The following is a 16,308-nucleotide window of genomic DNA, read 5'->3' as shown; positions in this document are numbered from 1 at the left end:
ATCTTGCTTTCCTGAAGAGGTCGTTTTATTAGTTTGACCTCACAAGTTATCCGTGTTCATTCATCTCATTTATTTTTCATTGGTCAGTTCGGCTACAGCTTATTTGTGTGGGCACCTCCATACGCTCGGTGGGCTGATGCCTGTTTTGCACACTCGTCACTTCCAGGGCACTTTGGAACTTGAAGTGGGAGATTGGAAGGATAACAGAAGGTAAGGGAACTATCCCACAAAATATGGCTTATACGTGTAAGCTTTGCTAAAGCAATGATAGTTTTCTTAGTGCTCTCATGAGTGACCCCAATTAAGGAAAGACTTGTGATAGCTCTGTGTTTTTATTTATTTTATTTATTTATTTTAAAATGTTTTATTTTTTCCATTATTGCTGGTTTGCAGTGTTCTGTCAGCTCTGCGTTTTTGAAGAAGTTTATGTATCAGGCAGTCTTTATTGTTATACAGAAACCTTGTTTGCCATCACTCTCCTATGCTGGATTTTTAAACACATCCTCTAGGAAAGAGTTTTCAAACTCCAGTGTACATGAGAATGATGGAGAAGCTTATTAAAAATAAAAATTACCAGGCCCTGTCTGTAGAGATGTCTATGTTGATCTGGGTTAGGACCCAAGAAATTACTTTTTGTAAAAAGCCCACCAGATACTCAGTGTATCATACTTTGAGAAGCACTGGGCTAGAAATATGTCTTTTCCTCTAAATTTTATATCTGCCTTTTTAGTTATTGCTATAAGATGTTAATGATTTAAGTTCTTCACATAGATAGTAGTTGGTTTTATTAAAGTGTTTTTAAAAATTGTTATTAACATTTTAAAATTTTAGTTGATATAGAATATTATGTTACAGGTGTACAGTGTAATTATTTAAAATTTTTAAAGTTTATGCTCCATTTGTAGTTATGATAAAATACTGGCTATATTTCCGGTGTTATTCAATATATCCTTATAGCTTACTTTATATGTAATAGTTTGTACCTCTTTTTTTTTTTTTTGTCTTTTCTAGGGCCGCACCTGTGGCACACGGAGGTTCCCAGGCTAGGGGTCGAATCGGAGCTGCAGCTGCCAAGTCCACGCCACAGCTACAGCCACGTGGGATCTGAGCTGCGCCTGCAACCCACACCACAGCTCACGGCAACGCCGGATCCCCAACCCACTGAACAAGGCCAGGAATCGAACCCACAACCCCATGGTTCCTAGTCGGATTCGCTAACCACCGAGCCTCAACAGGAACTCCAGTTTGTACCTCTTAACCCTTATCTCTGTGTTGCCCCTCCCCACTCTTCCCTCTCCCCACTGGTAACTGATAGTTTCTTCTCTGTATCTATGAGTCTCTTTCTTTTTTATTATCTGCCCTAATTCGTTGTGTTTCTTAGATTCCATAAGAAATAAGTGTATATTTATACACTTATAATTGATATCACATAATATTTGTCTTTCTCTCTCTGACTTATCTCACTTAGTGTAATCCCCTCCAAGTCTGTCCATGTTGTTGTAAATGGCAAATTTCATTCTTTTTCATGGCTGAGTAGTATTCCATTGTGTTTGTTTGTGTGTGTGTGTGTGTGTGTACACATCTTCTTTATCCATTATTCTGTTGATTGATGGACAGGTTATTTCCATATCTTGGCAATTATAAATAAATTCTGCTGTGTACATTGGGGTACATGTGTCTTTTCAAGTTAGTGTTTTCATTTGTTTTGGATATACCAGGAGTGGAAATGCTGGGTCATGTGGTAGTTTTAGGGTTAATGTCATTTGAAGAGAAAACGTATCTTATTTATCAAAAGTACACAGTATAGTTAAATATATATTTATTAAGAAGAACAAAATCTCTCTCTTTTTTTGTTTTTTTTTAGGGCTGTACCCATGACATATGGAGGTTCCCAGGCTAGGGGTCTACACTACAGCCACAGCCACACAGGATCCTTCACCCACTGAGCGGGGCCAGGGATCAAACCCACATCCACAAGGATACTAGTCAAGTTCGTACTGCTGAGCCACAAGAGGAACTCTTGAAATATATATTTTGAGAATAACTATTTAAGTATAATAGTTTAAGTATAAATAAGTATCATCTCATTTTTTAAAATCGATTGCTGTTTAACTTATTTGAATCCAGTGCTATGAAGATATGAGGTAACTCAGTAAATATTTATTGAGCTGAATATGTTATCTTTCTATTCTTAACTACAGTTGACCATTGAACAACACAGTTTGAACTGTGCAGGTCCATGTATATTCAAACTTTTTTTCCACAAAAGCCTTACTATTGTACCACACAATCCATGGTTAGTCGAATCAATGGATGTAGAACTAAGGATATGGAGGGCGGACTGGGAAATTATATTCAGGTTTCTGACTGCTTGGGGAGTCGGTGCCCCTAACCCCCACATTGTTCAAGGGTCAACTGTACTTCCATTAATTAAAAAGCATCTTTGTATCTTGGAAGGTACTTACTTACTTCAGTTGGCTTTTCTAGAAACTATATAAGAGCTGCACTTGAAGTCTATAATTGGTTGGCAACTATAATTGCTTTGAACTAGTTAACCTGTCAATTCATGATTGTGAGGCTGTGGGCTGGGCTGGAATTGCCTTTTACCAGGTAGCCTTTCTAACTCTTGATCAGTTTCTTTATTTTTTTGTAAATGCTATAGTTCCAAGTTAAGTGGTGTTAATTATGGAACCATTTCCTTTCTTTCTTTTCCCACCTGCTCTCCTGTGTTCCAACCCTGGGTTTTATCTGGAGTTTGTTTTACTGAAAGAACCTAACCTCTACCTGCCCTTATAAACATTTAAATTGTGTTAGTGCAATAGAAGAGTTTTTTTAAAAAGTTAGTATATTAGTAATATTAGGCTAGACTTTGTTATGGATGCAAATAAATCCAGAAATATCAATGGCTTAGCACAACAGATGTTTGTTTTTTCACTTAATGTAAATTGGTGTGAACCAGGGCAACTCTCATCCAAGCGTGACAAGGATTCATACTTCCTCCGTCTTATAATGCCACTATTTCAACGCCTCAATTCCAGGGCAGGGAAGACAGTACAGAGAACACATACCCACTCTTAAGTACTTTGGACCAGAAGTGTGATACATGTCACTTCTGTTCACAGCCCATTGGCCAGAACTAGTCACATGGTCCCAACCTAATACCAGGGAGACTGGGAAGTGCAGGGGAGCACGTGGAGTATTTGGTGAGCACTATTATTTCTGGCATAGCTAATCATTTCTCTCCTCAGTTCTAAAAGTTAGAAAATACAGAACTTTGGTTACTCTTTAATGAATACTTGTACCTTTCATTGTGCACTTAGAAAACCAAAACCACTTAACTTTTGTTATTGTCTTTGACATAATAGAAATAAAGGTTTAAAAGAATTAAAGGTTTCTAATTGTATGCATTTTAATATTATGTGTAGCATTGTTGATGGGATGAAGAATATCAGATATCAGGCTTATGATGAAAGTTTTAGGTTCAAAATAGTGTTAAAGTATAACAATTAATTGAGTTAATTCAACAACCATTTATTCAAAAATTAAAGAGTACATGTTATGTCCCAGGCATTGTCCTAGGACAGTGAAAATTCATTGCTTCAATCAGATCCTAGTTGTGCCAGATGTGAAGTATAAAGTGATAGGCGCAAAGGAAGAAAGAGAAATAATATGATTTACACTCATGATCTCAGAGAGTATAGTTTTATATTTTTACATTTGTTTTGTATACATCATCCTTCAGGCTGTCTTACAATATGAAGTGACTAAATTACCCCATTGTCCTCTGGTCTCTAGGTACCGGATCTTTGCTTTTGATCATGACCTCTTTAGCTTTGCAGATTTGATCTTTGGCGAGTGGCCCGTGATTCTTATCACCAATCCCAAGTCTCTCCTCTATAGTTCTGCTAAACATGAACCACTAGAAAGACTGCTTTACTCAACACACATCAGGTATGTAGCAGTTTTTCAGAATTTACTTTCAGTTTGATATTGATAGAGAGTAAGTCACTGTAATTGCATTCTCACGTGCAAGCTATGAGATACCCTACTTTCATTTTCTCAACCATCTAACATTATATAAAGTTAAACTGCCTATTGTTTCATTCCCACTCAGTGAAAAAATATATATAATTAAAAAAAATTTTTTTAACTTATTTTTTGGCCACACCTATTGCATGTGGAAGTTCCCAGGCCAAGGATTGAACCTGCGCCACAGCTATAAACCAGAGCCACAGCAGTGGCAATGCTGGATCCTTAACCCACAGAGCCACCAAGAAACTCCAAAAAATATATATAATTTTTAAGCTACTGAAATTAAAAAAAATCAGAAGTGCATAATCCTGCCATTGTTATTTTTGTCTTTTATTCCAGCCTTATTATATGCGTGTTTTTACATTGCTATAATCATAATACACCTATTCGTGTCCTACTTTAAAAAATTTACGTCATATATCAGAAGTATATATTTTTTCATTTTGTTACACAGCCTTTCAAAAAAGCAAAAGCTGGAGTTCCCGTCGTGGCGCAGTGGTTAACGAATCCAACTAGGAACCATGAGGTTGCGGGTTCGATCTCTGACCTTGCTCAGTGGGTTAACAATCCCGCGTTGCCGTGAGCTGTGGTGTAGGTCACAGACGCGGCTCAGATCCTGCGTTGCTGTGGCTCTGGTGTAGGCTGGCGGCCGCAGCTCCGATTGGACCCCTAGCCTGGGAACCTCCATATGCCATGGGAGCGGCCCAAGAAATGGCAAAAAGACAAACAAACAAAAACCAAAAAAGCAAAAGCTGTATAAACCTTATGGAATTGAAAATTCATTTGGCATATGAATTAGTATAGATAAATAGAATCTATATTCCGTGTATTTAAATAGAATCTAATAGGTGCAAACTATTGCATTTGGAGTGGATAAGCAATGAGATCCTGCTGTATGGCACAGGAAACTGTATCTAGTCACTTGTGATAGAATATGATGGAGGATAATGTGAGAAAAAGAATGTGTATATATATATATATATATTATATATGTATGACTGGGTCACTTTGCTGTACAGCAGAAATTGACCACATCGTAAATCAACCATAATAGAAAAAATAAAAATCTTAAAAATAAGTAAATAGAATCTACATTAGCATTCCTTTTATAAAGAGACTTATTATAACCTTTTGCAAACATAAGGGCACTTGTTTTAACATAGTCTTTTAAATTTTATTTTGAAGAGTAGTACAACATAATAACCTTTGGAAAACAGTGTAATGAGATTATAGTTGTACCCTTGTCCCACCCCCGCAGTCCCCAGTAGAGCCATTATTACCGTGATTTTCCTTCTCAGGCATTCTCCTTTAGGCTTGTTTTTTTTGTTTGTTTGTTTGTTTGGTTTTTTGTCTTTTTGCCATTTCTTGGGCTGCTCCCGTGGCATATGGAGGTTCCCAGGCTAGGGGTGGAATCGGAGCTGTAACCGCCGGTCTACGCCAGAACCATAGCAACGCGGAATCGAGCCGAATCTGCGACCTACACCACAGCTCACGGCAACGCCGAGTCCTTGACCCACTGACAAGGCCAGGGATCAAACCCTCAACCTCATGGTTCCTAGTCAGATTCGTTAACCACTGAGCCACGAGGGGAACTCCTAGGCATGTATTTATATAGTTGCAATTCACATGGCACAGACTATTCTAATTCAGCTTCTCTCTCAACAGGGAAAATGCACCACAGTTTGTCTAACCATTTTCCTATCTTATTGGTGAACTTTTTTATTTTTTTATTTTTTTGGTCTTTTTCTAGGTCCGCTCCCGTGGCATATGGAGGTTCCCAAGCTAGGGGTTGAATCAGAGCTGTAGCTGCTAGCCAACGCCAGAGCCACAGCAACGCGAGATCCGAGCCACATCTGCAACCTATACCACAGCTCATGCCAACGCCAGATCCTTAACCCCCTGAGTGAGGTCAGGGATCAAACCCGCAACCTCATGGTTCCTAGTCGGATTTGTTAACCGCTGAGCCATGACGGGAACTCCTTGATTTTTTTTCTAATTTGAGCATAAACATCTGATGCATATAGATTCTTCCTTCATTTGAATAACTGCTTTAGATGGAGTTCTGGAAATGAGATTCTAGGTGAAAAATTTTGAATTCCTTTGTGACTATTGATAAAGATTACCTATTTACTTTTGTTTTTGCAACTAAAATCATTATTCATTTTCACAAAATTGTGGCAGAATATACATAGCATAAAATTTACCATTTAATAGTTTTTGGTGTACATTTCAGTGGCAATAAGTACCTTCATATTGTTGTGCAACCCTCACCACCATTTATCTTCCAAAAGTGAAAGTATACCCATTCAGCAATAACTTACTATTCATCCCCACTGTCTCTATGAATGTGACTACTCTAGATTCCTCATACAGAGGAATCATACAGAATCTGTCTTTTTGTGACTGGCTTCTTTCATTTAGCATATGTCCTCATTCATTTTGAAGCATGTGTCAGAATTCCCTTCCTTTTTAAGGCTGAATAGTATTTCATTGCATGTATACCACATTTTGTTTATCCACTCAGCTGTTGATAGTTTTGCTTCCATCTTTTTGCTGTTATGAATAATGCTGCTATGAACATGGGTGTAAAAATATGTGTCCCAGTCCTTGCTTTCAGTTCTTTTGGGTATATATTCAGAAGTGGAATTGCTGGACCATATGGTAAATTTATGTTTAATTTTTTTAGGAACTACCATATGTTTTCTGTAGTGGCTGTGTCACTTCATGTTCTCACCAGGAGTGCATAACATACCTAACTACTTTTTTTTTTTTTTTTTGGCTGCATGTATGGCATGTGGCAGTTCCTGGGCCAGGGACTAAACCTGTGCCATAGTTGGAACCGGGGCCATAGTTGTGGCAATGCCAGATCCTTGACCCACTCTGCCATAGGGGAACTTCCCCCAATTACATTTTAAAACAGATACTAATTTATAATGTCACTAAGCAATATGAGTGCCTGTTTCACAGCACTTTTATCATTATTGGGTATTGTACTTTCAAAAAGATTTACTAGTAAATCTTGAAAAAAGGGTACCAAGCTAGTTCAATTTATTCCTTTGGATCAGTAGGTAAGTAGAACATATATCTCTTGGTCAGGTTTCCTGATATAAGCTAGATATCAAATTTAGATTTAGCATTGCTTCTAATTTCTCACTTGTTCAGGTTTCCTGAATTATGTAACTTCAGAAGCTACCATCTAGGAAGATACCAGATCATATACCAGATCATATGAATATACAGCCATACAATGTAATGGTCTGCTTTCTAGTTGTTCCTTGGTTTCTCTGGGGAATTGGTTCCAGGACCCCCTGTGAATACCTAAATCCACAGATGCCCAGGTCACTTATATAAATGGTGTAATATTTGCATATAATTTACAGACATTTTCCTGAAATATTTTAAATCATCTCAGATTACCTGTAATACCTAGTACGATGTAAGTTCTATGCAAATAATTGCTGGCACAAGGCAAATTCAAATTCTCCTTTCCGGAACTTTCTGGAAAATTTTCTTTTCTGAATATTTTCAATACATTGTTGGTTGAATCCATAGGTTCCACACCCTAAGAACCCATAGATTAACTAACGGAAGGCCAACTGAATTACATCTTTTCAGGTTATAATGGGGTTATTTTTCTTTGTAAAAACAATGCCAAATACCTAAAAACCATGCATTTATGCTCTCATTTTAGAGTCTTGGCCTTTTCCTTATCCTCCATTACTTCTGTGACAGTTAAGATTGATGGAGTTCATTTAGGGCAAGCCAGTCACTTGTCTGGTCCTATTTTCATACTAAAGTGGAACCCAAGAAACTATGGTAATAAGACACATAACATAGAAGTAATCGTCCAGGTAAGTTACTAATTTTCTATTTGCTATGTAAATGATTAGGCTATAACCTTATTGAACTCTGGCTTAGCTTGTTTGTTTTTAATCAGTTGATAAGGTGAAACTAAGTTAATAAAAAATTTGAAAACACTGGGTTTTAATATGTTCTGAAATGGGCAATTGGGGTAATTCTACTCTTAGACTAAAAATTAGACAGAGGACCTGAGTGGGCAGCTACTGGCTACAGTCTCCTCTTTTTCTTTTTTTTGCTTTTATTTTTTTAATTTTTTAAAATTCATTTTACTATCGTTGATTTACAACATTCTGTCAATTTCTGCTGTACAGCAAAGTGATCATGTTGTGTCACATGTGATTAGATATAGTTCCCTATGCAAAACATTAGGACCTCATTGCTTATCCCTTCTAAATGTAATAGTTTACACCTCTTAACCTCAAACTCCCAGTCCATCCTGCTCCCTCCCTCCTCCCCTTGGCAACCAAAAATCTGTTCTTCATGTCTGTGAGTCTGTTTCTGTTCTGTAGATAGGTTCATTTGTGCCACATTTTACATTCCATATATAAGTGATAGAACTAGAGTCTCATATCAGGTGAAGTCAGAAAGAGAAAGACAAATACCATCCCCTGTTTTTAATCCCCAGGGAATTTTTTTTTTCATTTTTTTGGCTTCTCCCAAAAGAATAATAGAACCTGAGCGACAGCAATGACAGCACCGAATCCTTAACTGCTAGGCCACCAGGGAACTCTCATTCTTTTGTTTTCTTCCAACTTTGGCCAGAATCTTTTAATAATAGGAGTGCATTCCCCAGTATACCCAGTGATAATGGAATAGGTCAGACAACATGGCTTTGATTGCTGTCTCCAAGGATAGGAAAATTGTGTCACTATTTTGAAAGCTCAGTTGAACATTAAATAGGGAGCCTGGTCCCCTCCTTCATCAGTGGGAAAGTTCTGTCCAGGGTTGATTGATTGATTGATTGATTTTGGCCACATCTGTGGCATATGAAACTTCCTGGGCCAGGAATCCAACCCATGCCACAGCAGCAGCCTGAGCTGCTTCAGTGACAACACTGGATCCTTAAATCGCTGTGCCATGGGGAACTCTGACTATAGATAAGTCAGAGAAAAATCTGTGAAAGAAGACATCAAAATATTATATTTTACCTATTCACTATACTTATACACTGTGTTGGTATTCATTTGTAGATTCTGAGCAGCCTAGTAGCAACTAAACCCTTAGATCAGTTATCAGTGTGGTTCCTGAACTAGCAGCCTCTTCATCACCTGGGAACTTGTTAGCAATCCCATCCCAAACCTATGAATCAGAAAAATCTGGAGATGGAACCCAGCCATCTGGTTTCACAATTTCTCCGGGTAATTCTATTGTGTACTAAAGTGTGAGACCCAGAATTTAAGATTATTGTGCCTACGTGGCCAATTTGAAGAGTAGACTAGAAATCTCTATATCTCAAAATGAAGGAAAAATCTCTGCTTTAATTTTTTTTTTTTGTTCTTTTTGTCATTTCTTGGGCCGCTCCCGCAGCATATGGAGGTTCCCAGGCTAGGGGTCTAATTGGAGCTGTAGCCACCAGCCTACGCCAGAGCCACAGCAACGCAGGATCCGAGCTGTGTCTGCAACCTACACCACAGCTCACGGCAATGCCTGATCGTTAACCCACTGAGCAAGGGCAGGGACTGAACCCGCAACCTCATGGTTCCTAGTTGGATTCGTTAACCACTGCGCCACGACCGGAACTCCAAAATCTCTGCTTTAAAACAAGAACTTATTAAAAAAAAAACAAAAACCGAGAACTTATAATTCAAAGAAAGACCATTTGAGCAATAAAAGTTTGATAAACATCAGTACTAGTTCTTTTTGCTATTTTACAACTTTTTTATGATAGCAACTTTAAATATATGAAAGAGATACTATAATGAATTCACATGTATCCTTTACTCCAGATTATCATTTTATGACCAATCTTATGATGAATCTGTACCCCTCCACTTCTCTCTCCTCCCTGCACCATGATGTCATTTCGTCTTTAAATATGACAGCATTGCTGAAAGAAAACTATTTTTAAAAACATAACCATAATACCGTATCACACCTGAATTCCTTAATACCAAAATATCTGGCTAATATTCAGTTTTCCTATTTTGGCATATATATATTTATACACACACACACACATATACATATAGGCATATACACACACACGCACATATATATGTGTGTGTGTATGTATATATTTTATATGCCAGTGTATATATATTATTTGGTTGATTCAAATCAGAATCCAAATAAGGCTCAAATATTGCATTTAGTTGATTTGTCTCTTTAGTTTCTTTTAATCTATAGGTTCTCTCTCCCCTCTCCTTTTTTTTTTTTTCCCCTCCTAGCAATTTGTTTGCTTTGGAAACTAGGTCTTTTATCCTGTAGACTTTCCATATTCTGGATTTTTGCTGTTTACATCCATGTGGTTTCATGTAGCATGTTCCTCCACTCCCTCTTAGTTTCTATAACTGGTACTTAGATTTTGAGGTTTGATCAGATTTGAGTCTGTCTGCTCTTAGGCAGGAATACTTCATTTGGTGTTTCATATTTTTATCAGAAGCCTGTAATATCTGATTGTCTCTCTTTTAATAATGTTAAGATTAATCAGTGTTTGTAGACATGGTTGGCCCTACTCAGTGGTGTCCTAGAAATTTTAACAACCAGCTTGAGGCAGGCTTCAAGGGGCACCCTGATTGGTAGCACTTCCCTGATTTATACCAATTTCCATAGTATAAATATCTCTACTGTGGCTGGTTTTAAGCTATCAACACAGCTGGTCTGCAAAATTCCTGAAAATATAGCAATTGGTCCTTGTGGATCAGTCAAGCTGGAGAGAATACATTGTGATACATGCTGATACTTCCAGTTCAAATCTAGAATTACAGGGTTTAAAAGAAGTTTTATTTAAAGTGCTAACAGGAAAAAAATCAAAAGTAAGTGGAAAAAAAATGTAGCTGTTCTGAGATAACTGACAGGAGTTCCCGTCGTGGTACATCAGAAATGAATCTGACTAGGAACCATGAGGTTTCAGGTTTGGGTTCAATCCCTGGCCATGATCAGTGGGTTGGGGAACTGGCATTGCTCTGAGCTATGGCGTAGGTCACAGATGCAGCTCAGATCTGGCATTGCTGTGGCTCTGGCATAGGCTGGCAGCTATAGCTCCTATTAGACCCCTAGCCTGGGAACCTCCATATGCCGCGAGTTCGGCCCTAAAATGCAAAAACCAAACCAAAACAAAACCTGAGATAACTGACAAAAATTATTTTGGAAACAATCTTGGAACATGGCACGTATTTTAAATATATATGAGGGCTGCTTGTCTGCTGTTCTTATAACTAGGATTCTGCTGGAAGAAGTAAGAGTGTTCACCACGTTTTTTCTGCTCAGAAGGACATTCATCTTAGATTTGATCCTCTAGCATCTTTTATTCTCCTTACTGACCACTGCATTGTGGTGAGTAAATTCAACTAAATGGTATGTGTGTTTTTACTAGATTGGGTAGGTTCAAAGTCATAAATAATATTATCATGTGATGAGAAAGCTGAACCTTATAAAGTTTAGTTAATTATTTGTCTAGAAGAATAAAATGACTTTAAGTTGATTTGAATTAAAATAAGTGGAGGCATAGACAAATAATACCTATTTTGGGACCTGTTCTAACGAATGGCATAAAACCAGGATAACTAAAGGAATTATAGGAATTGTGCTAAATTGGATTAGGATCTTTCAAAAATATTTCTTCCTACATAAATAATACATCCTTAATATAGAATACTTGGAAAATTTAGAAATAAAGTACAATCAGCCCCACATCATTCTTTGATCATGCTAATCATTGTAACCATTGTATTTGTCATTATGATATGCTATATTTGTTTTTCTCTTATTTATATTTGTATATATATGTTTTTGCTTTTTAGGGCTGCATCCATGGGATATGGAACTTCCCAGTCTAGGGGTCAAACTGGAGCTACAGCTGCCAGCCTATGCCACAGCCAGAGCAACAATGGATCTGAGCCACATCTGCAGTCCACACCACAGCTCACGGCAACGCCAGATCCTTAAACTCCTGAGTGAGGCCAGGGATCGAACTCACATCCTCATGGATAATAGTTGGATTTGTTACTGCTGAGCCAGAACAGGAACTTCATTTGTATATATTTGTGTGTGTGTGTGTATGTGTGTGTATGTATATATATATATATATATATATATATATATATATATATATATACACTTTTTTTTTTGGTCTTTTTGCCTTTTCTAGGGCCGCTTCCCTCGGCATATGGAGGTTCCCAGGCTAGGGGTCTAGTCGGAGCTGTAGTTGCCGGCTTACACCACAGCCACAGCAACATGGGATCCGAGCCACGTCTGTGACCTACACCACAGCTCATGGCAACGCCAGATCGTTAACCCACTGAGCAAGGCCAGGGATCGAACCTGCAACCTCATGGTTCCTAGTCTGATTCGTTAACCACTGCGCCATGACGGGAACTCCTATTTGTATGTATTTTTAACATAAACTGGTAATGTACTTTTCATTCTCTTTTGCTATCTAATTTTTTCCACTCAGAAATTTGACTATTTTCTCACATCAGTTTATATTTTATTATAAATGAAGCTTATTGGCTGCATTGTATTGTCATAGATATACCTTAATTTATTTAGCCACTTCCCTATTGTTGGACATTTGTTTCTAATTTTCCCCTCTACTATAAAAATACTGCTTATAACTAAGTTTTTTCATATATTAGCTTTTTGGGAAATTTCTGGAAATGAGTTGTTGGATCAGAGAGTGTATGCCTCATTTATTTTATAATTATACAAATTTTAAATTATTTATAATATTCATTGTTTTTGGTCTATCCCCCCCACCCCCCATTAAAATATAAGCCCCATGAGGGCAGCAATCTTTGTCTTTTTGAAATGCCTAACATAGAGTTGGCCCTTACATAAATATTTCCTGAATGAATAAATGGGCATTTTGTGTTTTGTTTTGTTTTTTAGTTTTTAATATACACTGTCAAATTGTCTTTCAGAGAAGCTCTGGCAATTTTACTCTTATTTACCTCAGATATCACCTATCCTGGGTATTGACATAAAAGATACAAAAGGTATATACATCACAGTGCTGAGAAGAAAATTTAAACCCCCTTTAATTTCACTTCCCAGAAATTGCTTTAGCATATATCCTCACATACTTGAAATGTGAATTCATTATTATTTTAATTTACTTCTATTACTTGTGTGATTGAGCTTGTAAAAAATATGACTAATGGGCATTTTCATCACATTTTTACAAATCCTTTTGTATCACTTATTTATTTTGGGGGGGAATTTTTAATAGTCACCTGGATCAGGCTTTGGAAACTTTGATATACTTATGAATCATCTGGGATTGTTAATAAAAGGCAGATTCTGATTCATTAGGCCTGAGATTCTGCATTCCTAACAGGCTCAAGGTGATTCCAGTGATGATCTGGGGCCCATACTTTGAGAAATAAGAACCTAGGTTACACATCTCTTTACCGTGATTTAATCTCCCAGTGAATGACTTATTGATGGAGAAAGCATAAGGAAATGCAGTCTCTGCTCAGCCTGCTGTGTACTGAGTACTGTTTTTTTTTTTTCACTCTTATACAACTTTAAATAAAACAATATAAATTATATTTATCCTAGTATGATGAGGGTAGACTATTTTAATTTGATCACTTTATATAATCATAAAATTACTTAGTTTCAGCATTGTTCCAAGTATCCAAACCTTGAAAGAATGGTGCTGAGGCAACATAATAATTTTTCTTTGGTGGATCAGATGTTCAATTCTCTTTGACCATATATTTTTCTTATATAGACATTTTTAAACTAATGATGTCATTTCCATTTTTGTTAATGAGGCCATTTTAAAAAGCTGCAGCTGTACCCATGTGTCTGTTCCACGTTAACATCTATTTCTCTGCAGGCCCGGGTTGTTTTTGTGATGATTGTGCTGATCCAGCTCATCATTCTCATTACTTTCAGGTTTCGAGCACATCCAGAGCAAAAAGGTTAGCACCATGGTTCCTTTTATTCTTAGAAGACTTTAGTGTATCCCGTGATGTCCTCACTATCACCAAGTAACAAATAGCACTGCAAATTATCTTTGCCCGAAGCTCTGTGAGGTGCATCCTTCAAACTATCCTGCTCCCCTCAAACCCTCTTTTCCATATCATTTTCTCCAACCTTTCCAGGTCATAATGAGCTCTTGCTTCTCTGAATCTCAATAGGCCTTCCTGAGGATTAAGCCTGTGCCTAACTAGCCAGTCACCTTGCTGTGCATAACCACTTTATATGTATATATTCTCTCCTCAGTCAGACTATAAATTCCTCAATACAGGAGCTCTTGTTTTCTACTTTGTTTTCCACAGCACCCAGCACTGAGTTTGTGCATAAGAGACAACAAATCTTGTTAAATTAAATTTTCCATATCCCTTCCTGGCTTGGATGAAATCCCTGGAGTCAGGAACTGATTGTGGGGGAGGGGAGTATTATAGTAATGAGTGAACAGTAGCATGGTTAATGAATAGGCAGTATACATATCCTCCTGAATGTTTTCCTGCTTATATATATTTTTAAAATTTTTGTGAAAAAGTTCAAGAAGCATTATTGCACACATATATTTTCCTGAACATAATGTTAATAAACAAATATTTGAAGAAGGGCCCCAGCCTCATGACATGGGAACACCAGTATTTTTGTATAGTTATTTAACATTTACAACATATTTTTATCTATGTTATCTCAATCCTAGAAACAATCCTGAGAGGTAGATGTTATTGTTCCCATTTTAATGATTAGAAAACTAAGGACTGGAGAAGTTATGTAGGTTATCCAATATCTCATAGCTAATAAGAGATGGACCCCAGGTCAGATCTTTTATTTAAACAACACTTCCCAACTTTGACTACACTTTAGAATTCCCTGGGGAACTTTTAAAAATCTGTGTCTACACAGCCCTCTTAGTGTTTACACAGAATCTCTGGGAGTAGGAGCTAAGTGTCAGTCATCCTCAGGTGACTACAATGCGCAGTCAAGGCTGAGAAGCATGGCTCTGAGGAAGGCAGTATTTCTCAGTCCTGCTGCTTAGAATCACTTGGGTTGCTGCTTGACTCCCCTCTTCCCAGGCCAATCAAATCAAAATCTCTGGAAGATAAGACCTGGGCATGAGTATTTTCTAAAAGTTCCCCCAGATGGAGTTCCCACTGTGGTGCAATGAGATTGGGGGTATCTCTACAGTACCAGGACTCAGGTTCAATTCCTGCCCCAGCACAGTGGGTTAAGGATCCTCCATTGCCACAGATGCAGCGACCTTTGTGTCTGATTCCTGGCCTAGGAACTCCCTATGCTGTGGGGTGGCCAAGGAAGAAAAAAAAAGTTCCCCTTGGTTATTTTTTTCTTCTTTTGCTTTTTAGGGCCACACCCACAGCATATTTAGGTTCCCAGGCTAGGGGTCGAATCAGGCTAGCTGCTGGCCTACACCACAGCCACGGCAACACTAGATCTGAGCCACGTCTGTGGCCTACACCACAGCTTATGGCAGTGCTGGATCCCCAACCCTCTGAGTGAGGCCATGGATCGAACCTTCATCCTCATGGATACTAGTCAGATTTGTTTCGGCTGTGCCACCAGGGGAACTCCCTCCCCTAGGTTATTCTAATGTGCAGCCAAAGTAGAGAATCAGTGCTTAAAGCATAGCTGCCTCTAAGGCTAAAGGATGATTTATTTTTATTTTTATTTTATTTTTGTCTTTTCTAGGGCCGCACGCACAGCATATGGAGGTTCCCAGGCTAGGGGTCTAATCGGAGCTGTAGCCACCGGCCTACACCACAGCCATAGCAACTCAGGATCTGAGCTGCGTCTGCAACCTACACCACAGCTCATGGCAACGCCGGATCCTTGACCCACTGAGTGAGGCCAGAGATCGAACCTGCAACCTCATAGTTCCTAGTCGGATTCGTTAAACCACTGAGCCACGACAGGAACTCCCATGGATGATTTATTTTTAATGGATAACAATTATTATAGGTGGATTTATAGATTAATAATTTGAGAAGTACCAGACTAGAACAAGAAGGAAGCTGAGAGAGGAATGAGGTGCAAGTGTGCAACCCACAAAGTGAGAAAGGTCATGTATCAGCTTTGAAATGACCTGTCAGGCTGAACAGTGTTATAAAATGCATGTGCTGGCCTATTGGAAAGACATGCTATTTACCTTACATCAGGCTGTTTGTCACTCAGGCCAGTCGTTTGAATAGTTTCACCTCTATTATAGTTCACCTCTAATAGTTTCAGTGTATGCTGAGGCTTCCCATCAAATTCACTTGTGTGTGACCA

General features: G+C 38.1%; 1 protein-coding gene across 4 annotated transcripts in view; it reads left to right on the top strand.

Annotated features, from left to right (window-relative positions):
• TMEM62 (transmembrane protein 62) overlaps positions 1-16,308 on the top strand; it is a 35,701-nt gene that overhangs the window by 12,713 nt on the left and 6,680 nt on the right. For 3 of the 4 annotated variants that reach the window (XM_047766559.1, XM_047766562.1, XM_047766561.1), the window contains 5 exons: positions 88-210; positions 3,796-3,951; positions 7,724-7,883; positions 11,275-11,388; positions 13,898-13,982. In XM_047766559.1, the coding sequence (XP_047622515.1) occupies positions 88-210; positions 3,796-3,951; positions 7,724-7,883; positions 11,275-11,388; positions 13,898-13,982 (638 nt within the window). The remainder of the gene's footprint in view (positions 1-87; positions 211-3,795; positions 3,952-7,723; positions 7,884-11,274; positions 11,389-13,897; positions 13,983-16,308) is intronic. The other variant, XM_047766560.1, reaches the window with a different exon arrangement.

The sequence above is a fragment of the Phacochoerus africanus genome, chromosome 2, assembly GCF_016906955.1.
Source record: "Phacochoerus africanus isolate WHEZ1 chromosome 2, ROS_Pafr_v1, whole genome shotgun sequence".
Classification (NCBI taxonomy): Eukaryota; Metazoa; Chordata; class Mammalia; order Artiodactyla; family Suidae; genus Phacochoerus; species Phacochoerus africanus.
Note: the sequence above shows the minus strand (reverse complement) of the source record. Positions and strands in the feature narration are given on the sequence as shown.